This window comes from Dama dama, chromosome 20 (assembly GCF_033118175.1).
Source record: "Dama dama isolate Ldn47 chromosome 20, ASM3311817v1, whole genome shotgun sequence".
Taxonomy (NCBI): Eukaryota; Metazoa; Chordata; class Mammalia; order Artiodactyla; family Cervidae; genus Dama; species Dama dama.
In genome coordinates this window covers 45,614,248-45,640,999 of record NC_083700.1, presented here as the reverse complement: position 1 = coordinate 45,640,999, position 26,752 = coordinate 45,614,248, and the positions used below count along the sequence as shown (strand labels likewise).

General features: G+C 33.9%; 1 protein-coding gene across 1 annotated transcript in view; it reads right to left on the bottom strand.

Moving 5' to 3' along the window:
• The window catches only part of DPYD (dihydropyrimidine dehydrogenase), an 886,622-nt gene that overhangs the window by 630,295 nt on the left and 229,575 nt on the right, over positions 1 to 26,752 (bottom strand). Inside the window, exons 5-6 of the mRNA XM_061121314.1 lie at positions 19,667 to 19,828; positions 3,998 to 4,194 (exon numbers count right to left, since the gene is read on the bottom strand). Of these exons, the coding sequence (XP_060977297.1) occupies positions 3,998 to 4,194; positions 19,667 to 19,828 (359 nt within the window). The remainder of the gene's footprint in view (positions 1 to 3,997; positions 4,195 to 19,666; positions 19,829 to 26,752) is intronic.

Genomic DNA, 26,752 nt, shown 5'->3' with positions numbered 1-26,752 from the left:
CTTTTTTTTTTTTTAACTTTTAAAACTCACATATTGGTGGGGGAGAAGCCACAATTCAAGAAAAGCAAAACTACTGATTATTTCACAAATTTGTTGAAACCATCATGACACCATACAATAGGGATTAAGTCTTGGATAATTTTTACCCAGGTTAGTGATGTTTTAAAAACTGGCTGTGATACTTGTTCACCAGGTTTAAAAGATTCTGTTTGGATGCAAAGGAAAAGGAAAGATAAAACTTGACATCACCTCTTTAAGCAATTGATTTCAAATACAAAGCTAATGTAATCTTTTTTAGCCACTTTGAAGATACAAGAGAATGAGAGGCATCTGTAAGTGAGAAAATAAATTAGTAGAAAAGTACTGCAGTGTGATTGTGGTTAAATTCCAGTGTCAGTTTTTATAATCCTGCAGCAGTTACACATGCTGCTACCATGGGAAGATCCAAAGGAGACTGATTAAACACTTCATATTGTCCCTGGACTGCAAGGAGATCAAACCCATCAACCCTAAAGGAAATCAGTTCTGAATATTCATTGGAAGGACTGATGCTGAAGCTGAAACTCCAATATTTTGGCTACCTGATACGCAGAACTGACTCACTGGAAAAGACTGTGATGCTCAGAAAGATGGAAGGCAGGAAGAGAAGGGGACAGTAGAGGATGAGATGGTTGGATGGCATCCCCGACTTGATGGACATGAGTTTGAGCAAGCTCCAGGAGATGGTGATGGACAGGGAAGACTGGTGTGCTGCAGTCCATGGGGTTGCAAAGAGTCGGATAGAGTCCATGGGGTTGCAAAGAGTTGAACACGACTGAACTGAACTGACCTGATTGTCACTGGAGACTGGGAAGATTCAAAGGCAAAGGAAACAAAGTAAATCATAAAAGATTTTCTTTTAAACATTCTAGGTCATTAACCCAGGGGAATCTGTCCCACTGAATATGTTTAGGAAATACATAGAAACACAAGTTTCATGTCAATTTATATGATTTAGAAGTGCATATCCTGCATTTGAGTTAAAAAATAGAGATGCTAACAACCACAAAAAACTTCTACCAAAATTATCAACACAATAATTCACAAACAGGGGTTGTTCCTTTTCAAGCTTCTTTTTGCAAATGAAATTAAAGTGTAAAAAGATTATTTCTAGTCTATACAGCTACCCAACAATTAAGTTCATATTTTTTAAACTAGTTCATATATTCATTGATGTGTGTATCTGAAAAAAGTACAGTGTTTATACATATGTTGCTAATAGATTATGCTTTTCCTAATTAATGAAGCTGTGATAAAATGCCATTAAAAATGAAAGCTTAAATAACTCCAGCAAAATAATATGTTAGGTATTTTACTTTCCAGGAGAAAAATTTACTAAGTATGTGTGATACCTTAAAACTCAAATTAGTGAAACATCAATACAGGAAAATAATTACTTCTGGGCTATCAGGATATTTATTCTTCAGTTTAAGCTTCATATCATCTCTAAAGGGTCTTCATACTATGTGATACTTTTATTTCATGATTTAGTCTAATAGTTTTATATTAATAATAGCTTACTTGGAGTTTAGCATATTGTCATTTTACCAATATTGATATTTATATATCTATTAATATATATTTACAGGTGCCATAACATGTAAAAAAAAACATAAATTTTAATCACAACTTGATTTAATTATTCTCTGATTATTAAATATGACAAATCTGTTGCTTAAAAAGTAGTTCTGTAGCCATCAAAATTTAAATGCTAAGTAAAGCAACAGATATGCCAACTGGATATATTTTTATAATCAATGAGTTTCTGATGCAAAATGACACATTCATGAAAAAAAAAACAATAAACTGAGTAATATTATCAAACTATCATGCAAATTCTTGCTCATCTTTACATCAAATGTTTTCAGGAATATCCAGTCCCTGCATAAAATAAAGTTTATTTTTTATGATCCTAAATAAAATACATGTCCACTATAAAGTTCCATTTATTTTATAATTTTTAGGATTAGTTTCCATTATAGGATATTACATGATATTGAATTAAGTTCCCTGGGCTACACAGTAAATCATTGTTGCTTATCTATTTTAGGTAGAGTAGTTTGTATCTGTTAACCCCAAGCTCTTAATTTATCTCTCTCACCCTCCTTTTCCCCCTCTGGTAACCATAAATTTGTTTTCTATGTGAGTCTTGGCTTGTAAATAAGTTTATTTAAATTATTTTTAGGTTTCACATATAAGTGATATCATGTAATATTTGTCTTTTCTGTCTGACTTACTTCACTTAGTGTGATAATCTTTAGGTCCAACCAAGTTACTGTAAATGCCAATATTTCATTCTTTTTATGGCTGAATAATATTCCATTGTAAATATATTTACCTCACCTCCTTTATCCATTCATCTGTCAATGAACACTTAGGTTGCTCCCATATCTTGGCTACTGTAAAGAGTGCTGCTATGAACACTGACATGCATGCATTTTTGTCATATTAGAGTTTTCATATTTTTTGGATATCTGTCCAGAGATGGAACTGAAGGATTGCATGGTAGCTCTATTTTTAGTTTTCTAAGAAACCTCTGTACTATTTTCCATAGTGGCTCCACCAAATTACATTCCAACCAAGAGTGCAGACCAGTTCTCTTTTCTTCACTACTTCTCCAGCATTTGTTATTTGTAGACTTTTGAAGGATGACCATTCTGACCTGTGTGAGGTGATACCTCATTGTTGTTTTGATTTGCATTTCTCTAATGATTATCAATGTTGAGCATCTTTACATGCACCTGTTGGCCTTCTGTATGTCTTTCTTAGAGAAATGTTTACTTAGGTCTTCTGCCCATTTTTTGATTGGGTTATTTATTTTATTTTATTTTGACATTGAGTTATACGAGCTGTTTTGGAAATTAAACTCTGTTGGTCATATTGTTTGCAAATATTTTCTCCCATTCCACAGATTGTATTGTTGTTTTGTGGATGATTTCCTTTGCTATGCAAAAGCTTTCAAGCTTGATTAGGTTCTATTTACTTATTTTTGTTGTTATTTATTTTACCTGGGAGATCGATCTAAGAAAATATTCCTAAGATTTATATCAATTACAGAATGCTTTGCTTATGTTTTCTTGTAGGAGTTTTATGGTGTCATGTCTTTTATATAGGTCTTTAAAGCCATTTTGAGTTTATTTTTATATATATGGCATGAGGAAGTGTTCTAAGTTTAATGACTTACATATATTTGTCCAACTGGCCCAACATCACTCATTGAAAAAACTGCCTTTTTTCCACTATATATTCTACAGAGTCCATTTATCTTAAATAAAGTAAACTCCATCCATTGTCCAAGCCTGACATGAATATCTCAAAATCACTTATACACAGTGAATATTTTCCATATTAGTGTGTGGATCTTCAAGGGAATAAATGTTTATGTGATGAATCCTGGTTTACAACAATGATATTGCTTAATAGCAAATAGTAATATGGTACTTATGAGATAAAACACTGCATAAATGTACAGTAAAATGGAACATTTTTAGTAGTTTCTAACTTAATTGCAATCAAATGCAAAACTTAAGAGATTGGAAAACGAAAATACATGACCAAGACAACGCATCTACATACACACTGAAATGAATCATCCAATATTCTGTAGAGGTAGGTTTCCCCATCTCTAATCTGCATAACTCACATATATCTCCATTAAAGGAAAGATTCACAGGGATGAAATAAGCTTTCATATCATTGGTTCCTCTATTCATAAAATATTTTGCTGTGATTTTTCTTAAATTCACAGAACTAGACAGAGAAATTTTAAAGTAAATATTACTTAAAGCCAAGTGCAAATTTAAAGTGAATAATGAAAGCAAAATTTGAGCATTTGGAAAAAGAACACTTAAAATACCATCTGTGAACTTGAAGTTCCTATATGATTACAAACCAATATTCATAATTGTTTTACCCATTATTTTGAACACTATGAACATGAAATAAATGTAGGAATTACCTTAAACCACCAACATATTCTTGTTTTTCAAATATAGTGATGTCACTGTAGCCTAATCGAGCCAAGAAGGAAGCACAACTTATACTTGCAGGCCCAGCACCCAAAAGAGCAATCTTTGCAGAATAGGCTTCAGGCATTTTTTCTGGGGGAGGCAGAGAAGGATTCCTGATTTGTGGGATATTCATTGCTTTGAACACCTATGGAGAAATCAATTGGCATGGTTAAAATTTTTAAGATAGCATTTATATCCTCAAATGTATTTTTAATGTTTCAAATTCACTTATGCCTTTAATAGAAATAAATATATTTTAAGTACTAACATAGGCTATTTAGAAGTCATATTGGATCCAGTTGATAACAATTTATGCCTGATTAACTCTTTCTCAATCTTTGAAATTCCTGCCTAAGGTTATACTTCTTCTGGGAAGCATTCCTGACTCACTTTTCCTACTCCACTATCTAAGCCAACTTAAGCATTCCTCCTCTGAGCTCCTGAATCACATTTTGTACGCTACTAAGAAAATCATTTACCATATGTGTCACGTGTCCTTGTTAGTCAGCAGAACATTAGTTCTTGAGTTAGAGAATAGGTCAGATATAAAAATGCACACATATAACTTATTAACTGTTTTAAACATTTTAGACACATGTTACCATGTATAACCAGCAGTGAGCACTATCCTGGCATGTAGACATTCAGTAAATAATTTATGGCATCTGTTTCTGGTTATGACAGACTAGTTTTTGAAGGATAACTTTTCAAAAATATGTTGGAAGCACTGGATAGACTCTGAAGTAACCCTGACTAGAGGAGCCATGATCTCAGGAAAAAAGATAACATCAGGGAAGTGAGATGATAGTATAGGAGTTACTTTTATCCTGAGGGAATCAGTGACTTAGCAAAATGAGGACTCTTGTAGATAGAAGACCAAGGCTCAGAAGAAAGAGCAAGAGAGATCTTAGGTAATCTTCTAGGACTAGAGTGACACAGGGTTTGGGGAATCTAATAGGCTAGACACCAGAAGCAGAAGAAAGTAGAGAAAAGTTTAATTCTTACACTTCATAAGACAAAGACTAAGAATATAAACAACAATTAAAAAAAAAAAAGTCTCTATAAAGCAGAAGGGGCACTTCCCAGGTGGCTCAGTGATAAAGAATCTGCCTGCCAATGCAGAAGGCCCTGGAGACATGGGTTCGAGCCCTGGGTCAGGAAAATCCCAAGGAGGGCAAGGCAATCCACTCCAGTATCTTTGCCTGGAGAATCCCATGGACAGAGGAACCTGCAGGGCTACAGTCCACAGGGTCACAGAGTCAGACAAGACTAAAGCAACTTGGCATGCACGCAAAGCAGAAGGAAGCCTTCTGCACCCTGATGGACCAAATGAAACAACCAGAGTACAGGAGTAGCTAGAGAAAGTCTTAGTCAACCTCTCAGCAGACAGCTGAAACATATGGAGGGTTATACTCTGCAAGTGGGGCGGACCAGAGATAGATATCAACCCAGCTCCTGATTTAGATAAAGGTGATATGGTCTCACTCCTGTCTACCTACCAAAAGAAATGGTGAACCTTCTGTGGTAAATAAGTTAACCACAATGTCTACAAATTTTCATATACAAGGCCTGGATTCTGATAAAAAATCCCAGGTCTGTCATTAACTAAGAACTGCCAATAACTCAGAAAATAGATAGATATGAATACATAATTCAGTACATGTTGTTATCACAAATGGACTTTATACAGAAAAACTACAATGAACATGTTCAAAAAATTTATAAGAATGTAATTTCACCAGGAAACTTAAATTTGTTAAAAAAAAAAAAGAAATTTTTAAAAAGAAGAAATTCAAAATTAAAATCAGAATCAAAATAAATGTCCTTAGTAATTTGAACAGGTGAGCAAAACTGGACTCATAAATGGAAGATAGGTCAGTATTTTGTTATTTTTCCACTTATTATTGCATCTGACTCCTCCCCTTCCCTTTGTTTGATAGCAGTAGTTTTTTCTGATGAAGTGACTATTTAAATAGAGCTTGTAAACTTCATCTCAGAGGACAATATATTTAGAGGTCTGGCTTTCAAATTACACTCTTGGGATTGAGTCTTGACCTCTATCATTCTCATGGGAAAGTCCTTGAATAAAGACTTTAATATCTCCATGCATGAATCTCCTCAAACTGTAAACTGGTATCAGAAATATCCATCTCTTAAGGCTGCTATGAGGATTGAATGAGTTAATACGTACAAAGCTAATCTGAGTGTTTCTCCTCCCATCTGTAGTGAATGTCAGGGCATGGTGGAGTTATAACACATAGTAGGCATCCAACCAGATTCTGATTAATTTCAAAATTCCTGTGCTCTGAACTCCAGTGATAGGCTTCAATAAATGAGCACCACACATAGTTCTTTCTCAGTGACACAAAGGGATGGTTACCTCTCTGTTATTTGTAAGGGAATAATCTTCTTGAGCAACTTCCCTGGTGGCTCAAGACGGTAAAGCGTCTGCCTACATAATGCGGGAGACCCGGGTTCAAACTCTGGGTCAGGAAGATCTCCTGGAGAAGGAAATGGCAACCCACTCCAGTATTCTTGCCTGAAAAATCCCATGGACGGAGGAGCCTGGTAGGCTATAGTCAGTCCGTGGGGTCGCAAAGATCAGACACGACTGAGCAACTTCACTTTCACTTTCTAATCTTGAGGCTATTTAAAATAGATCTCCTTGCATAATCGCCCTGTGATTTCTAAATTTTCACCCATCTGGAAAGGGCATTCCTTTCATCACTCCATATTGACTCTATTATTTTTCCCCTATAATTTTCACATTTTGAGGCAAGGGAGAAATTATCCTGATTTTAAAGACTGAGACAGAGAGATGCCAGTATTTCACTTGGGGGTGATTTTTCCCCCAAGCCTCTTCACATTACGGAGACAGAAAGACTATAAATTTCTAATAGTTATATAGTCCTCTCTCAATGGAAAAGGACATAACACAGTAAATGCAAAGATATTTACCAACTCTAATTTGAGGGTAAGTTCTTCTCATTTTAATCTTTCTTACTTTCTAAAATGATACACAATGAAAACAGACAGAAATATTTGGTAGCTATAATTCTTCCCCAATTGCTCTACTTGTTCTTATTAACTAAGAAATAGCAAATGTAAACCATAGGGAAATCATGACAAATAAAATATTTTGGGAAATTTCAGAATATCTCCACCAGTTGGAAGGATATATGGTAAAAGGTTAGCTGTATCCTACACATCCCATAAGAGTGTTATATTTTTGCAAGCATTTTAACTTGATTTTATTATAGAATAAAACATAATTTCTGGTCATTTCAAAAGGTATATTATTTCATCAGTGTAGGTCTAAGAGAAATCTTAACACAAATATTACACTGGTTTTCACTTCACTGGTTTCAATTTCTTTGAGTTATTTAATTAGCAATATGCCAGTCTGGTTACCTTTTGAATGCCTGAATGGAGAGAGATTGTTATTTGTGCATCCAAAAGTATGTTACCTCAAATTACATGGCTTCTAGGAGACGCTTCTATGTAATTTTCCTGATAACGTGCTTCCTTTTGTGAAAGAAGTCAAAAGAAACACTGAGTACATACTATCCCCTGCACTCATCCTTTGGAAAGAAATATTCTTGGGCTACCCGACAGTTTCTCCACAACAATTAAACAAGGGACACTAAAAGCGGAAAGTGTATTTCAAACATACCAAAAATAAGGAAAACTTCATACAATGGCACAGTTTTAATTATCAATGCATTTAGTGATTTTTTTTAAATTGCTTCATTATTATCTTATTATTAAAAGAGTCATTGTTGTAATGCATATCTGGCATGGTAAAAATACTATATGATGTGAAATCAGAATGCTCTGTTCTATTCAATTTCCACCTTAATTGAGTAAATATCTTTATGTGCCCTCTATGCACTAGACACAAGTATGAGTAAGGCAAGCATAGACCTTCCAGTGAGTAGCTCCCTGGGTAACAGAAGAATCATGTGTCTTAAACACAGAAAAATTGCTACAATGCAATCTGCCAATGTGTAGGGTTCATTTTTATACATGGTGCTCTTGGAACCAGTGAGAAAGAAAACTTATCCCAGAAGGGAGGAAAAATAATACCTTAACTAAATCTTAAAAAAATGACACATATTATTGTGGAGAAGATTTCACTTCTCTAAATGTCAGCTCTAAAATTCAGAGAGTAATAATTATTTCAACAATTTATTGTGAAGATTGAGTAAATCAATGATAACCTCCAGGGGTTAACACTTTCTCTCTATAATGCACTCTCCTGAGTGCTTAACCCTTTATATCTTCAGCCTCCCAAACACTTCAAAGTGAGGTACAATTGTTCATTTTATGCACAGCAGAACTGATTCCTAAATTACTGCTATTACATTATGGTTCATATTTTTATTGTGATTAGGCTATGTGTTCTATTTGTGCTTTAAGGCTACAATTGAAATAAATGGTTGACAAAAAACAATTTGAAAGCATAGGTATGTATACTTTGGTTGTGAACAACTTCACTGATCTAAAATCATATGCAGGTTCAAACTAATCAGTACAAACACTTATGCGCCTTCAGGAATTTGCTCATGCTGTTCTCTGTGCCTGGAATTCTCGCCTATTCCTCACTTTACTGGACATGATGTACAGGACTCAGTTTAAATTTCACTTCCTCAACTCAGCTTACCCTCCCTGATAGGTTAGGAAATCTGTTAGCTTTCCTAGCTACTGGCTCCCACAGTACTGTCTGACTGCTCCCCTCAGCACTTCATTATAATTTGCTGAATAGTCTGTCTTTCTCAGGAAGCAGTAAGCTACCTGAGGGTTAGTGTCATTCCTATCTTGTTCATCACCGTGTCCTTAGCACCCAGACACTGCAAGCATCTAGTTAGTCACTCAAATATACTTTCAGTGCTGGGGTTGGAAAATAAAGCTGTTGGGGGCCAGGCAATGCATCTTACAGCTTGCTGGGGATGAAAGGGGAGCAGGGAGGCAACAGAGAATGATGGAGACATGGTAGACTAGAGAGATCTTCCCCCATTCTGTCAGCTCCAATTGCTTGCTAACGTGATTTTTCTAGAAAAATGATTAACTACTTAAGTATGATTAACTACTTATAAGAAGTTCAATAAAATTATAAAAGAAGAGTAATTAGAAGGCAGCTGTAACTGAAATGTACAGGTTACTATATGATATGCCAGATAATCATCTACTAATCTATTTTCAAAGTCAGGTTTTCTTTGTAGGCCATCATCATTTTTGTTTTCATTTGTATTATTTACATTATCTTTCTTCCATTTTTTTCATAATTTACCAATCCACTGCAACTAAAACATCCCTCCCCCACCTGTTTCCTCTTTCTCTAACATCTTGAAATGAAACCTGCTTATTTATATATAATCTTTATCTTTTTTGCTATAGACATGTAAAATCACAAATTTTCATTTAAAAATAACTTTGGTTACATTTTATAGGTTGTCAATGGAAATTGTGTTATTCAGTCTAAATATTTTATAATTTCTATTGTGACAACCTCTTCAACCCATGCATTATTTACAAATGCGCTTTAAATCTGTTGTTACTGCCTTCATTTTGATAATATTTTGATATCTTCAGTTCAGTTCAGTTCAGTCACTCAGTCATGTCAGACTCTTTGCGACCCATGGACTGCAGCATGCCAGGCTTCCCTGTCCATCACCAATTCCCGGAGCTTGTTCAAACTCATGTCCAGAGTTGGTGATGCCATCCAACCATCTCATCTTCTTGTCATCCCCTTCTCCTTCTGTCTTTGATATTTTATATCTAATTTAGTTGTGTTGTAGAAAAAAATATAGCCTGTACATATTTAACTGAAAACTATATACACACACACACACACACACACATATATATATATTTCTGAAAGTACATGATAAATTTGGATAAATGTTCTTTCCACAGGTGCCTGAAAAGGTTACACTCACTCTGTATTAGTTGGATACAGAAACTTTTATACATTTATTAAATCAATCTAATAAATTTAATTCAAATAATTCTTAAAAATTTTAAGGCCATGTTGTAATGTATATGTAATTTTAAGAATGTTTATTCTTTTCATTACTTATTTTTCTCTTTATTTTTATTAATATATGTCCCTAAAACTCCACTTTTGTTACATATAAATACCACTACATTAACTTTTTATGGTTAGTATTTGCATAGTATTTCTTTTTTCAACCACATTATTTTCAAGTTTGCTACAATAATGTCTTTCTCTTCTAAACATCTTATAGTTGTTTAAAGTATTTATTTTTAATCCATAATAGAGCCTCTTATGTTTTAATAGGCAAACTTGATAAAAGTAAGTTTTGTGGTTAATAATATATTTGCATTAATTTCTTCTATCTGCCTTGTGTTTCCTGTTTCCTATGCTTTTTATTTGCTCCTCACGCTATTGATTTTTATTTTATTTTCCCTTTTCTGTCTCTCACTGGATTAAGTTTTCTACCATCTCAGCCATCTTTGTTTCTATGACTGCTTACAAATTACAAATTGTATTTCTATATTTTATGTGATTACCTTTTAATTTTTTTTATTCTTTCACTTTTTTATTTTTTCTAACACATTCTTTTGGAAAATTCCATTTCCTTGCAATGATTTTATAAATTTAACCTCTTGTTTGTTTTGTTTTTTTTTTTTTCCTTTTTTTTTCCATTTATTTTTATTAGTTGGAGGCTAATTACTTTACAATATTGTAGTGGTTTTTGTCATACATTGACATGAATCAGCCATGGAGTTACATGTATTCCCCATCTCGACCCCCCCCCTCCCGCCTCCTTCTCCACCCGATCCCTCTGGGTCTTCCCAATGCACCAGGCCCGAGCACTTGTCTCATGCATCCAACCTGGGCTGGTGATCTGTTTCACCCTAGATAATATACATGTTTCTATGCTGTTCTCTCGAAACATCCCACCCTCGCCTTCTCCCACAGAGCCTAAAAGTCTGTTCTGTACATCTGTGTCTCTTTTTCTGTTTTGCATGTAAGGTCATCATTACCATCTTTCTAAATTCCATATATATGTGTTAGTATGCTGTAATGGTCTTTATCTTTCTGGTTTACCTTTTAATTTTTAACACAGATATTTCAATGTTTTAAAAAACATATTTCCAAGTTATCAAGTATTTCTCTTCTCTCAACACAAAAGGCCCTTAGCACCCCTGACTACCTGACCCCTGACCCCCCACCTCAAACACCTCCCTTGTCAATTTTATGTAAAATTTTTATCTCTATCTTTATTTTTCACACCCCAAAATGAATTGTCATTCTTATCTATGGTCAATAGTTAATTTTATTTATAATCATATTTTTCTGGTTTCCTTGCCATCATCATTTCTTACATCCCTCTTTCATTCCAAGTTTGTATCAATCATGCTGAAGAATAACTTTTTTAAGAATTCTTATAATAAGGTGAGTGACAAACCACCTTAGGTTTTAAATGTTTACAATATCTTTATTCATGTTTATATCGTTAAGGGAGAAATACAGTTCTTTATCCTAGTCCTTTAAAACACTGTATTCTTGGCTTCTAACATCTATGGATACTAATGAGAAGTCTGAGGGCAGATTGTTTATTTTAGAATAATCTTTTTTTTCTCCCCTAGAAGTTGATTCTTTCAAGAACCTTGGCATTTCACAATATTACAATCATGTTCTAAATGAGGAACTTATATCTTTCCTTTCTTTTGGAAAATCCTCTACCACAACTGCCTTAAGACTGCTTTAAGACTGCTCTACACCAATTTCTAAGCCAGTTCTAAATTTAAAGTTTTACTAGTATTCTTATTTCAGTGAATATTTCTAATCAATTATTTCATATCAAATTCATTGTTTTATTAATAATTTTAACTTATTTATGTGGATATTATTTTCTATTTATTTTAAAAGGCCTGAATATGGTATTATTTGGTTTCATTAGGATAAAATCATCTGTAGTTTGGGTCTTTTGATTATCCCTGGTTAACTAGTTTTTTTTTAACTGGTTGAACTAGTTTTTCTAACGTTTTGAACTTTAGGTTTTAGACTTAACACTGAGAGAAAATTTTCTGTTTTTGCACTAACCCTCCTGCTTCTTACATCAAGTACACAATAGCTTTCACCCAGTGTCACTCCTCTCCCTCTCCACCACTGCAGAACCAAGTCTCTTATTGGAGGCCCAGAGCCCCAGTCTCCAGGTATTATTTACAGACAATATAGAAGCAAGTTACTGGGCCACTAGGCACATGCCCAAAACACTGGGACATAGCTCTCTGCAGCTTCATGCCAGCGCAAGTCCTGTTCTTTTTTTTTTTTTTTTTCAAACTTTCTACCAGGGGTAGGTGAATCCAGTTCTCTACCATGCATAAAGCTTTTGGTACCTACTACCCCATAGCAGTCAAACTCCCCAGCAGCCCCTGATGGTTTGCTTATGTAGAGACTAGAGGACAGTGCCCCAAGTCCTCTGTCTACTGTTGAATGTTTCTATACCAGGGCTTTCCTAGTGGCTAAGTGGTAGAGAAACCACCTGCCAAAGTAGGAGATGCAAGGTCTATCCCTGAGTCAGGAAGATCTCCTGGAAAAGGAAATGGTAACCCACTCCACAATTTTTGCCTGAGATAATCCCATGGACATAGGAGCCTGGAGGCCTACAGTCCACGGGGTCGCAAAAGAGTTGGACACGACTTAGTGACTAACCATTTAGTGACAACATTTCTATACCATTTCTGGCCCAAAAAGGTATTTATTCTCATTTTTATACTTCAGCTATTCATTTTCCTTGTGTGCTTATTCTGTGTCATTTATCATTACCATTTGGAGCAAATGGGTATTTAAATTCTAACTCACAGCATCATGGTTCTTGCAAGTATTCATGCTGATACATTACTACTGCTGTAAACTCCTTTATAATACTATCCATCAAATATATTTATGAAAAACTACGTATTTTAAGTTCTAGATTGAAATCAGTGAAAGTCCAGCCATCTACACAGTAAGGTGCCCCCAAGAGTATATATATTTTTGAACTTATAAAGAACAAATTCAAAAACTTTCACAGCAAATAACCTTAAGAACCATGCAGTTTTGGTAAATTTCAATATTATTGCCCCAAATCACTGAAACTTATTTTTTTATGTGTTAAAATTCTAGATACTAATGTATAGTTTTAAGTCAAACTAAAATTTTGTGATAAAAATCATCTAGCAATCTGTCCAGTCATGGCAGTTTTATTATCCATCACTGTGCCAGCACTGAGGATATTTAATAGATTTCCAAAGATTTTTGGAAAACAATATCAAATATTTAAAGCTATCAAGACATTTTTCCTCCCTATTAATCACTTCATTAAGACTGAAAGGGGAGACACAAATGAGGCCCGAACAAATTTTACTTGCGTTTGCATCCCCAAGAGCCATGCTCTTGATTTTATTGATATGAACTATTGATTTTATTAATGTTTAATGCATATTCGTGTACATCTTATTTCTTTCAGAAACTTTTTTTTTCTTTTATGTGAACAGTACTCATAAGCTATTGATAACACTTTTAAGATAAGAGTAGTATTGAGAAATTTTATCAAAGATGATATGTTTGGGACAATAAAGAAAGTTTGAGGTATCAATCTAATAACTATTACTAATCCATATTCCATTTATAGATGAACTGCAAAAATATTAGCCATAAGTATCATTATCCACAAAAATTGTTATTTTCCATTATCATGATAATGTATCTTAACAGGCACAGGAACCGGCAGATCTTACTGACCACTTTGCCAAACTGGGACATAAAGGTGATAGACACATTCTTAAATTTACTTATAGACCAGTTATCACAAAATCAAGCTTAGGTTTTCCTAACGAACATAAAACTTAAGTCCTAATGAACTTAAAAGCTTAAACTTCAGGACTCTCAATTGCATAGGCCTCTTCCAAGGTCCTGCATTGATGTATATAGTACTCTTTTGTGTAATTCTTCAAAGAAGAGACTCAAAGTTCATCATCTCAGGCCCCACAAAACCAGAATACTGGCTGTATAATAATCCTTCAATGACAAGGAAAAAAGGAAAACCAAAAGCTTTTTGGTAACATACACAAATAAAGAAAATGACTAAGCTATATATATTCGTCTCACACAACCTAGTTTAATATAGCTGACTCTTGTATAACAGAAAATGATGTAGCGACCTCATTTTGGCTTCTGTGGTGGCTCAGCAGTAAAGAATCCTCTGCACATAGAAGAGCCTGGGTTCAACTGCTGGCTTGGGAAGATCCCTTGGAGAAGAAATGTCAACCCACTAGTATTCTTGCTTGGGAAATCCCATGGACAGAGGATCCTGGAGGGCTACAGTCAGTGGTGTCACAGAAGAGTCAGACATGACTTAGCGACTGACGACAGCAACGAGGTACAGTAACTGAGGTATTTGTGGTTGAGACAACAAGGTGTAACACTGGGAGCTTGCAGCCAGAACATTCAAGTTTACATTGACTTTGTAATAATGACCTAATATTAGGTGGGGCAAGTGAGGGTTTGTGAAATAAAAGGAATTTGAGGCTCTGTACTCTATATCTGCCCTTTATTACATGCGAACTTGTGTGAGCCTCTTGCTGCTGCTGCTGCTGCTAAGTCACTTCAGTCGTGTCCGACTCTGTGTGGCCCCATAGACGGCAGCCCACCAGGCTCCGCTGTCCCTGGGATTCTCCAGGCAAGAACACTGGAGTGGGGTGCCATTGCCTTCTCCGGAGCCTCTTGTTACTCATACATAAAATGAGGATGATAACATTCATCTAGAGGGTTATTCTGAGTTATCAGTCAAGTTCTAAGTACAGTACCTAACATTGTCCAGGGCAAAAGGAGTTTGTCTAATTAACTATAAGTTTAGAAGCATTTGATCCTTCATTTCCTTAAGCTCCAAATGGGGAAAACATTAGCAAGTTTACACGTCTTAATGGTTATCAATATATTTAAATGGGTTATTACAAGAAAGCATTGAGGCCCTATGCAAGTAGACAGTATTATGACTACATTTTCCCCCATCTGATCCCATTTTTTTGTACCAAGGTCTACTCACCTCCGGAACCAGTCAAAGAATATTAATGGAGATTGGATTATTAGTCTAAAGATGCTGATGTCAATGCATAAGTCTTATCAAGTCATTACGGAATTTCAGGACATGTAGTATGTAGAAGCAGCCTACAACAATGCTTAATTCTAATCAATGCTCAATCAGTGTTTGTTAGATTAATTAAATCCTTACCAACTGGGAGTGTAATAATACACTTGGTGTTCATAGAAGCCAGTTTTCTTCAGATGGTGCTGGTTTGCTTCTGCTGCACTGCATTAATTGTTAACAGTGTTCTCATTCACTCTTCCAGTCTTTTGCATGATTAACTTATAAAGCAACTGACATAAGACATAGAGTATACCTAATCTTACATTTCAGCTTATGCACTTTTTTGCAATAGTTGGTGTTAATATGAGGACTACCCCTAATTTCTTCTATACTTATCTATTTGATAGATGGGAAGATGCATCACAAAAATACATTATTTGAAAAGAGACATAATATTATGTTATTTATTAGAATACATGTGTTTCTATATCCTCTGCCAATATAACTGTAGAAACCAAAAGTTTAAAGCTTTTAGTGACTCTGTGTACAAGTTGAAGATACCGTAGGAATATTTGTCCTATTAAAATAATCACTAACTCAAGTAATCATGTTCCTTCTTCACTCACAATTCTTTAAACTATTGACTGCAGCATTTAACAAAACATGCTGATGTCATTCAAATAATTTTACTAATTTACTTAATGTAGCCTCTTAATGTAGCCTCATAATACCTGATGATTTGAACTATATCAGTGTATTTTTTTATTATGTTATAAGCACTGGTCAATTTGATTTGAACTATGCCTATTCAATAAAATATAGAAATAAACTCAAATAGCAAATGATAGTGTATAAATAGCATATGATGATGGGACAAAAATAGGGTATGTCAAATGAGAGCTGATACAAAAGACCTGAAAAATATAGTTAAAGAAAAATCTAAAGAATAACTCAGTTCTGTTCTTAACCAAAAGTATAAAAAGTAAATTCAAAGTACAGTGCAAGGAGTATATGCCATGTAAAACAGTATGTTTAATGGGTATTAATATAATCCCACAGAATATTTACTGTGAAAAACAAGTACTGTTTTCTGATACCAATTTCATAATCTAATGTATTCCTAAAAATTCATAATTGAGGCAGCAATCTTAAGTACTAATCCTCTGAGCCTCATTCATTTTAAGATTTAAAGTCAAACTTTAGAACCTTGGAATTTTAATTTTTCTAAATTGTTTCTAAAACTCTTTAACATCAGCGGAAAGGAAGTGATTTGACATGCAGTTAATTCTCTATTTATAGTTATTTTTCAAACTTTGGGAAATGAGTAGAAAGATGCATTCTTCTTTATCCTTTTGCAGCAATTAATTAGTTAAATTTGAGAGGCAATGAGAGTCTAGTTGGTTAATTAAATGTGATAAATATATGATTTCTTAAGAAGTCAACTAAATGATCAAAGACATTTTATAATAAAAATTTCAAGTATTATACCTATGTAGAGAAGTTTTAAGACCCTGATGAAATTGATAAGAAAATCCACAGCAAGCTATTATTTCCAAATTATTTATTTGAAGCACTATTGTTATACTTAATTGAACTAAGAAAAAACTGCCCCCTAGAGAGATTTGGAATTACTCTGTAGCCTGTCTGTCTCATATGTATGCAAAAGTGTATGAAGCAAAGTCACTGCAGATGTGGGGACAGCACAGGATTGACAATATAGGACAAAACAAAAGTAGTTAAAGTAGCTGGTCTCCTGATCCTCCCCATGCTATCCTTTATGTGATTTATTCCTTTTCTACTACATACTACATACATTTCTATTACATGTTCTAAATCATACACCCATGTTTAAATGGAAAGGTATAATCTAAGGTATGGATTTAAATTTTAAAGGTAGACTATGGAGTTGATATTTCAAATATCACATAGATATTATAGGAATATATACACATATAAACTACAGGAAAAACATTTTTGAAAAATACCATATACTTTAGTCTGCTCTCCTAACCTTTGCTTAATATGGTTGAAAAATAGATTTATAATTCTTTAAAAGTAAAAAATCAATCATTATTTTATCAAACAAACATCAAATTATTTGCATCATGTTCAGTTTTTACTTAAGTACTCCTATCAATAGTTTAGTAGTTTGAAAGAGTAATGGTATTTGCATACTATTATTTATAACATTATTTAATATTTTTATTTTAGAATTATTTTTTAAAGTTATACTATTTACAGTGGCAGTCAATTAATTCATTGCATTATGCTTATTATTTTCATTGAGTTGATTTAGTGTTAGTTTCAGGTTATGTGTGTGTGTACATGCTCAGTCACGTCCAACTCTTTTAGAACTCACTGACTGTAGACCTCCAGGCTCCTCTGTCCATGGGATTTCCCAGACAAGAATTCTGGAATGGGTTGCCATTTCCTACTCCAGGGGATCTTCCTAACCCAGGGAGCAAACTAGCATCTCTTCCGTCTCCTGCATTGGCAGGCAGATTCTTTACCACTGAGTCATCTAGGAAGCCCTAGTTTCAGGATACAGCATAGTGATTCAGTATTTTTGCAGATTATACTTCACTTTACGTTATTATAAAATAATAATTTCCTGTGCTATATAATATATCCTTGTTGCTGCTCTATTTTATACATAAAAGTTTGTATCTGCTAATCCCATATATCCAATTTGTTACCCCCATTCCCTCTCCCTTTTGGTAACCACAAGTTTGTTTTCTATATCTGTGAATCCATTACTGCTTACCTTCACAACAACTTTCACAGTTGGGTAAATTTAAGTAAACAACCCTTTGACAGAAGGCTCTAAAAAATAAATTGCCCTAAGTGGTCAACTTAAAAAACAAAAACAATGAAAAGCCTTCCCCTATAGTTCCACTAGGAGATTTTTATTTATAATTTGAGATATATTTGAAGCCACAGTAATAAGAAGCATAAATGGAATGGAATAAGAAGATACATTCCTATCTAAATTCCATGAGACTCTTAAAATGCATCTAATGCCATCCTAATCTATGCTATGTCTGAAATAAATAGACTTTGCTTTGGAAAGCAGAGGAACAACCCCATTAAAACAAACAGAGTTCTCCGAGGAATGGTGTTTCCCTTTCTCTCCGCTCTCCCCACCCCCCTTCACTGTTTCCTCTCTCTCTTCTCCCCTTCCCCCCTCTCCTTCCTCCCTCCCTCTCTAGTCCAAACCACAGACAAATAACATTATTTTACTGATTTTGCTTTGAAATGCAGTGTTAGTTTATATAGATACTGTGTGACCTTTTACTTACTACATCCTTGCAAGCCTGCCCCGTTTTAATGAAGAGACAATGAGTCCCCAAAGAAAAATGTGGAAGAATTCAAGTGAATCTTCTCCATCAACTAGGGATTGTCTCAGGTTGTAAAGATCATACCTTGCACTAGTCAAGTAAACTAATGCAATTTTGAATTTGGTAGGAAAAGAAATTAAATCCAAGAATTTATTGCAACAACTCACAACCTCAAATTGTTTCTATTTTCTCACTCCCAGGAGCCCTTCCTTAGAATTAACCTGTCAGAAAGCAGGAAGGGAATAAAAACCTGATTTATTACTAAAAGCAAAGTAAGACTTAAGCTTGAGGGATATTATGAGAAGGGTCCTAAAAAGAAAGAATATGTTGTGTTTGAGTTGACAACATCAGACAGAGAAGTCATTAATTAAAATTCTAGTGTTGACAGGTTGTTTAATTTGGTCTTCGAGCCAAACAGACCCCAAGGATTACAAAATTCTACTGTAACCTCCATATAAGCTGATCATTTAAATGATACATAGGAATTGATCTGGTAGTTGACTCTGAAAAGGAGGCCCCAAAAGGAATAAGATGTCCCAGAGCTTCAAAGTCATTTAAAAAGGATTCATTAAAAAAGAAAGACATGGCCCAAACTTACAAGAAAAATAGGGACAAAATGTTTTCATATTATTTCATTATAAATTTGCATCCAAAAAAACACACCTGCTTTCAATCCATAGGTTCACAAAATCTAATGTTAAAAAATATTATTCAGTTTGAGGGTTTTTGATAATTCTATAACCTCTATTACTCAAAATATATTGTAGAAGAATGCTGATGTATTCTTTCAAGCTGTGAAGATTAAAGATGGTTTCAGGAAAAAGAACCAGTTAAGTAAGATAGTTTTTATTTTTTTTCCATAATGGGACCCCCTAGCCACACTCCAACGTAAAGTTAATGAATAAATTCTATTTTCAGATACTCCAATTTATATAACTTTCAGTGAAAGTATTTTAATAACCTTCTGGGATTACAATTAATTTGACATATGGTTTTAGAAATTTCATTTTTGAAGCCAAGTCGTTGAATAAAAACATCATTTATGGCACAAAATACTTAAACTGTAGCTGTATATCACACTAAAAATGTTGGATATCAACAAAGCTTCAAGGATTAAAGTTATTTTAAGATTTTCGTGCTTCAGGGATAGAAAAACACAATTGTACATCTTACATACCTCAGTAGCATATTGCTGCAGTCCACCAATATTAATTGGTCCCTCTTCAGTGGCATACAAATTACATCCACCTACACAAAGATCAGAGGTGGGGCATACCATTCCACAGGTCAGACCAAGTGGGTTGTCAGAAAAAATCATCCTAGCAGCTCCATAATAGTTCTGCAAAAATAAAATGTTTTTATGTAACAATGTACCTCTTAACATTCAAATTATGATGGCTTTTTTCTATTAAATCAGTGTATAAGATGCAGAGGTTATACTAGTCTTTAACATCAGAAGCTATCAAGTTAGCATAGTAAAATATACACGAATCCAATACATATATATTAATAATGAATAATGAAATTTGGTAAATTGGAATTTAAAGTAGACCATCTAATTCTATCCTGCTACAAATATTTCTTTTCACTTTTAACACAAGTTAGTTAAGTAGATTGCTTGAACAGGCTTAAAACCTAAACCTTAAAACTAAAGAAAAAAAAATTATGCTCTGGTAATTCAGGATATACTCCATGTAACTATATGAAGGATGGCCAGGGCTCTCTTTCCATTCAATTTATCTGGTTTGGCCATGCATACTATGTATTGTGACACTTTTGTGTTGAGTATCATCCTCAACAATCTATTAACCAAATATGCAGATGAAACTCATTATACAAGACGAGACTGTTAAGTTCATCACTCATCACTCATCACTCCCTTCCACACGTTTGACTATTACAGACTAGTTTAGAATATTTTGCGTTTCATTAAGAATTTTTGGAATCCTACTTGTTCATAAATTATACAAATACATCAATTTTACTGAATGATGAACAATACGCTGAACATTTCAGAGATATGTGTTCCTTTCATGAAAATTTAAAATTGAATTTGACTAGTATGCCTCAAAGCTGTTAAGTATTTTGTCAAAAATAAGGATAATTTTGAGGATCTGTAACAGTCAAAAGATCCCCAAGGAGATGTGACATCTAAATGTAATCTGTTATTTTAGAGAGGATCCTGGATCAGAAAAAGGACATGAAGTAAAAATGAAGGAAATCTGAAGAAAATATAAACTTTAGTTAATAACAGTAACATATTGGGCTTCCCTCATAGCTCAGTCGGTCAAGAATCTGCCTGCAATGCAGGAGACCCAGGTTCGATTCCTGGGTTGGGAAGATCCCCTGGAGAAGGAAATGTCAACCCACTCCAATATTCTTGCCTGGAAAATCCCATGGACAGAGGAGCTTGGCAGGCTACAGACCATGGGATCGCAAGAGTCGGACATGACTTAGTGACTAAACCACCACCAATAACACATTAATAATGTTTCATTGGTTGTAACAAACATGCTATACAATGTTATATGTTAATAATAGGTGAAATGTAATAAAATTCTTTGTCCATTTCACATATAAAAATACTCTAAAATACATTTTAAAAGAAGATAAGGAAGAATGTACTTAACAATATGAAATAGATGCATTTATTTTTTTCAGCTTTTACTTAAAGTACATTTGAAAGTCTTTGAAAACATACATTACTTCCACGACTAACTTCAATCAGAAATACAAATTCCTAGATAAAATATTGAGGATAATAAAGAACAGCAATAATCTTTACTATTTATTAACTCTGTGCTACATTTCTGATACTTTACCAGATCTTTATTTAAGTTTTTAACATCAATCATCTTATTTAATATATCTAGCACTTAAGAAAAAAATTCTAGGCATGAGAAAAAAATAGAATTAAATCTTTGATAACCAGATAAAAAATAAATTAATGAAGCAGACCCACAGGTGATACAGAATGTAATGTTAGCATATAAAACCTTTAATTAAATTTTAAATAAAAATTCAGGCAAAAAGACATGAAACAATAAAAATACAATCATAATATTATAATTAGTTAAAAAACAATCAAACTGACATTCCATAACTGAATGAAACATTTAAAAATAGATCTAAATGCATGGTTTTAACAGCATCCAAGGTGGATTAACAATATTTCTCTTATTCAGTGTCTACTTAGCAACCAACAGTCACATCTAACATGTAAATGCCTCTTCAATACACATTTTCTGAATACCTAGTAGAAATGTGTTATGAGATTCAAGTTATAAATAAGGAAAGTGAAGTAAAAAGGGTAAATAATTTGCCAAGGGATCATACAGTATATAAGTGGCAGAGTCAGAATCCAAAGCCATATTGTGGCTATATACTCTTAAGTACTAAGGTATACTTTCATATGAAATCCTACTGCTCATTACTCAATAGATTATAAAATTTTGTTATGATATTATTTTTCAGTTATAGCACATACCACAATGTAAAAGAAACACAAAGCTCTTTTCATTATAATTAGGAAAGTAGACAGCAAGCCCGTTAGATTTTTCTTTATACTTCATCTGATGATTTTTGTTTATATAGTATCTTTAGTTTTGATTTTTCATCAGTCCATTTTAAAATTACGAGGTATGTCTTTTACTCTTAATTCAAAAGATTAAGATCTGCTTCTTTCTCTAAATTTGGTCACATTTACCAATATCTTTGTGACAGTATGTCAGTATCACTAATAAGGACCAATAATAAAGTATTTAACTGACAAAATTGAATTTTCAAAAATTAACATTGGACTCTCTTAAACATATAGAAAGACTATGTACAAAAAATAAACCAAAGATATTACATCATCCATTAATAAATAAAAACTCATTAAATTGCAAAATTGATTAAAAGAGCATTTGAAGATGATTTGGTTTAAATGATAAATTCTATAAAATATTCAAATATGTATATCAATTCTTAACAAATACTTCCAAAGTATACATATCTAATTTAACCCAGAAATGCAAGATTAATTTATTATGCCAAATACACTGTATCAATAGAATAAAGAATAAAATTCACACAATCATCTCAAAAGATGCAGAAAAGCATTTGACAAACTCCAACACAACTCATGGTAGAAACTCACAACAAACCACAAACACAAATCAACTTATTCTCTGATAAAGGGCCTCTACGTAAATTCAACAGCTAACATCTTATTTTATGCTGAAAAGTGAATGCTTCCTCCCAAAGATCAGGAACAAAGGATGAGTTTCTAATTAGCACAGTACAGAAAATCTTTTCAGATAATTTGACAAGCAAGAGAAATAAGTGCTATTCAGATTGCAAAGGAAGAAGTAAAATTATTTCCACTTACGATGAATGCAAAATCCAAAATGCCAGGCTGGATGAAGCATAAGCGGGGATCAAGATTGCTGGAAGAGAAATCAATAACCTCAGATATACAGATGACATCACCCTTACGGCAGAAGGTGAAGAGGAATTAGAGCCTCTTGATGAAAGTGAAAGAGGAGAGAGAAAAAGCTGGCTTAAAACTCAACATTCAAAAACAAAGATTATGGCACCTGTTCCCATCACTTCATGGCAATTAGATGGGGAAACAATGGAAACAGTGAAAGACTTTATTTTGGGGGGCTCCAAAATAACTGCAGATGGTGACTGCAGCCATGAAATTAAAACACACTTGCTCCTTGGAAGAAAAGCTATGACCAACCTAGGCAGTATATTAAAAAGCAGAGACATTACTTTGCCAACAAAGATCCGTCTAGCCAAAGCTATAGTTTTTCCAGTAGCCATGTATGGATGTGAGAGTTGGACTATAAAGAAGGCTGAGTGCCAAAGAATTCATGTTTTTGAACTGTGGTGCTGGAGAAGACTCTTGAGAGTCACTTGGACTGCAAGGAGATCAAACCAGTCAATCCTAACAGAAATCAATCCTAAATATTCATTAGAAGGATTGATGCTGAAGCTGAAGCTCCAATATTTTCACCACCTAATGCAAAGTGAAGAACCGGCTCATTAGAAAAAACCCTGATGCTGGGAAAGATTGAAGGCAGGAGGACAAGAGGACGACAGAGGACAAGATGGTTGGGTGGCATCACTGACTCAATGGACATGAGTTTGAGCAAGCTCTGGGAGATGGTGAAGGACAGCAAAGCCTGGCATGCTATAGTCCATAAGGTCACAAAGAGTCAGACATGACTGAGCAAATCAACAACAAATGATAAAATAATCTTTCACATAGAAAATCCTAATAAATTCCATTAAAAATTATTAGCACTGTTATCTTTAATTTTATTAATCAATTTGACTGTGCCTTGGGATGCTTAGGTTGAGCATTACTTTGAGGCATGGGTATGAAGGTGTTTCTATATGAAATTAGTTTGAATTGGTGGATTCAGTAAAGTAGATTGCTCTCCCCAATGTGGGTAAGTAACATACAATCCATTGAGGACCTGGATAGCATAAAAATGGTAGAGAAAGGATAAACTTGTATCTTGTGGTTGAGCTGGGACATTGATGATATATACAATGATGTTATATGTATATCTATCTATCTATCTATATATATATATGATATATTTGGCTTCTCTGGAGAATACTAACAAGCTGCCTTGGTGCCCCAGATGGTAAAAGGCTGCCTAGAATGCGGGAGACCTGGGTTTGATCCCTGGGTCAGGAAGATCCTCTGGAGAAAGGAATGGCAACCCACCCCAGTATTCTTGCCTGGAAAATTCCATGAACAGAGGAGTTCGACGGGTTACAATCCATGGGGTTGAAAAGAGTTGGACACAACTCAATGACTAACACTTTCAACACACAAGAAACACAGCAACCATAAAGATATAACATAAATGCATAAAAATTAATTGGTATTTCTATCTATTAGCAATGAACAAACCAAAAATAAAATCAAGAAAATGTTTATATTTACAAGAGCATCAAAAATACTTAAAATTATATTAACTAAAAAAGTGTAAAACATATATTCTGCAGAAAACTAAACACTGATGAAAAAAATTAAGTAAGACTTAAAAATGGAAACTAAATCCATGATAATAAATTGGAAAGTTTCTTGTCAGGATAGCAATACACTCAATGCAATCCCTCTAAATATCCTAGCTGACTTGTACTTTGCTAAAATGGTCATGCTGACCCTAAAATTCATATGAATATCCAAGGGAATCAGAATAGCCAAAACAATCTTGCAAAATAACAGATTTAGAAGAATTACATTCTTTTGATTTCACAACTTACCACACAGCTATGGTAATCAAGATAAAGTGGTAATGGCAAAATGATAAAAATATACCTCAATGGAATGAATTGAGAATCCAGTAAGACTTTTGTATTTATGTTCAATTGATTTTTAAAAGGGTTCCAAGAATTCAGGAAGTAAAGAATATTCTCTTCAACAAGTGATGCAGTAATAGCCAAATTTCACAGGCAAAGGAATGAAGCTGAATCTCCACCTCATACCATACAGAGAAGTTAATTAAAAATAGATCAAATATATCAAACCAATCAATCCTAAAGGAAATCAGTCCTGAATATTCTTTGTAAGGCTAATGCTAAAGCTGAAACTCCAATACTTTGGCCACCTGATGCGAACTGACTCATTGGAAAACACCCTGATGCTGAGAAAGATTGAATGCAGGTGGAGAAGGGGATGACAGAGGATGAGATGGTTGGATGGCATCACTGACTCAATGGACATGAGTTTGAGCAGGCTCCAGGTATTGGTGACGGATAGGGAAGCCCGGTGTGCTGCAGTCAATGGGGTCACAAAGAGTCAGACATGACTGAGCAACTGAACTGAACTGAAAAATAGATCATAGATCTAAATTTTAGAGCTATACCTATAAAACTCTTAGAAGACAAATAGGAGTAAATCTTCATGACTAGGTTATGCAATGGTTTTTATATAAGACAACAAAGCACAAGCAACAGCAAAAAAAAAGATAAGCTGGATTTCATCAAAATTAAAAGAATACCATCAGAAAAGTTAAAAGACAACGTAGGAGGAAACCAACCCAGGAGGAAACCAGTTAACTAATCTCCAACTTGAATACATAAAGAATATCTACAACTCACTAATAAAAAACAAATTAAAAAACTAGTAAAAAATAAATACCCAATTAAAGTGAGCAAAGAATTAGTATAAATAGTCTTTCAAAAATATACAAATGATCAACATGCATAAGAAATGATGCTCAATATTATCAGAGAAATGTGAGTCAAAATGACAAAGACATATCACTTCTAACATACCTGGATGGCTATAATCAAGAAGACATACAGTAAAAGCTGTTGGAAAGGATATGAAGAAATTGGAACTCTCATATACTACTCATGGGATTGGAAAATGATGTAGCTGATTTGAAAATTAGTTTGGCAGCTCTTCAAAAGTTTTAAGAGTGAAGTTACCATGAGATTCAGGGATTTTACTCTTTGGTGTGCACTCAAGAACATTTACAAAATTTAGCTATGCAAAATTTTGTACATTAATGCTCATAGCAGTATTATTTCTAAGGCTAAAACAAAAAAACAACTCAATTATCCATCAACTGATGTAAGGCTAAAAAACATATATACATATAATCTATGTTATTATGTTATCTGGCAATAAAAAGCAACAAAGTAATGACAAATCCTACAACATGGCTGAACCTTAAAAATACTATGCTAAGTGAAAGAAGTTACTCACAAAAGACTACATATTCTGTGTTTCCGTTTATAGAAAATATCTAGAATAGGCAAAAATAAAGAGACAGAAGACATATTGATAATTGTCTATGACTGGGCTCTGAGAAGAAATGGAAAACAGTTGCTAATAGGTATACGATTTCATTTGGGGATGATAAAAATATGCTCATTTTGATTGCGATAATAAGTGTAACTCTGCAAATATATTTGCCATCACTGAACTATGCACTGTATATTGGCAAATTGTATGGAAAATGAGTTGTATCTCAAAAAAAGCTGTTATATTTTTAAAAAGTACACATACAGGACTGGAAATTATAATAGGCACTGTGGAAGGCAATAAAAATTACTCTTGTGGGAAATAAAAAACTTTTAGCAAAGGGATATTTGAATAAGATTGCTAAATTAGATGCAAAACTGGACAATATCCTGTGGTTTAGTCTCTAAGTCATTTCCTACTCTTGCAATTCCATGGACTGTAGCCTGCCAGGCTCCTCTGTCCATGAGATTTCCAAGGCAAGAATACTGGAGTGAGTTGCCT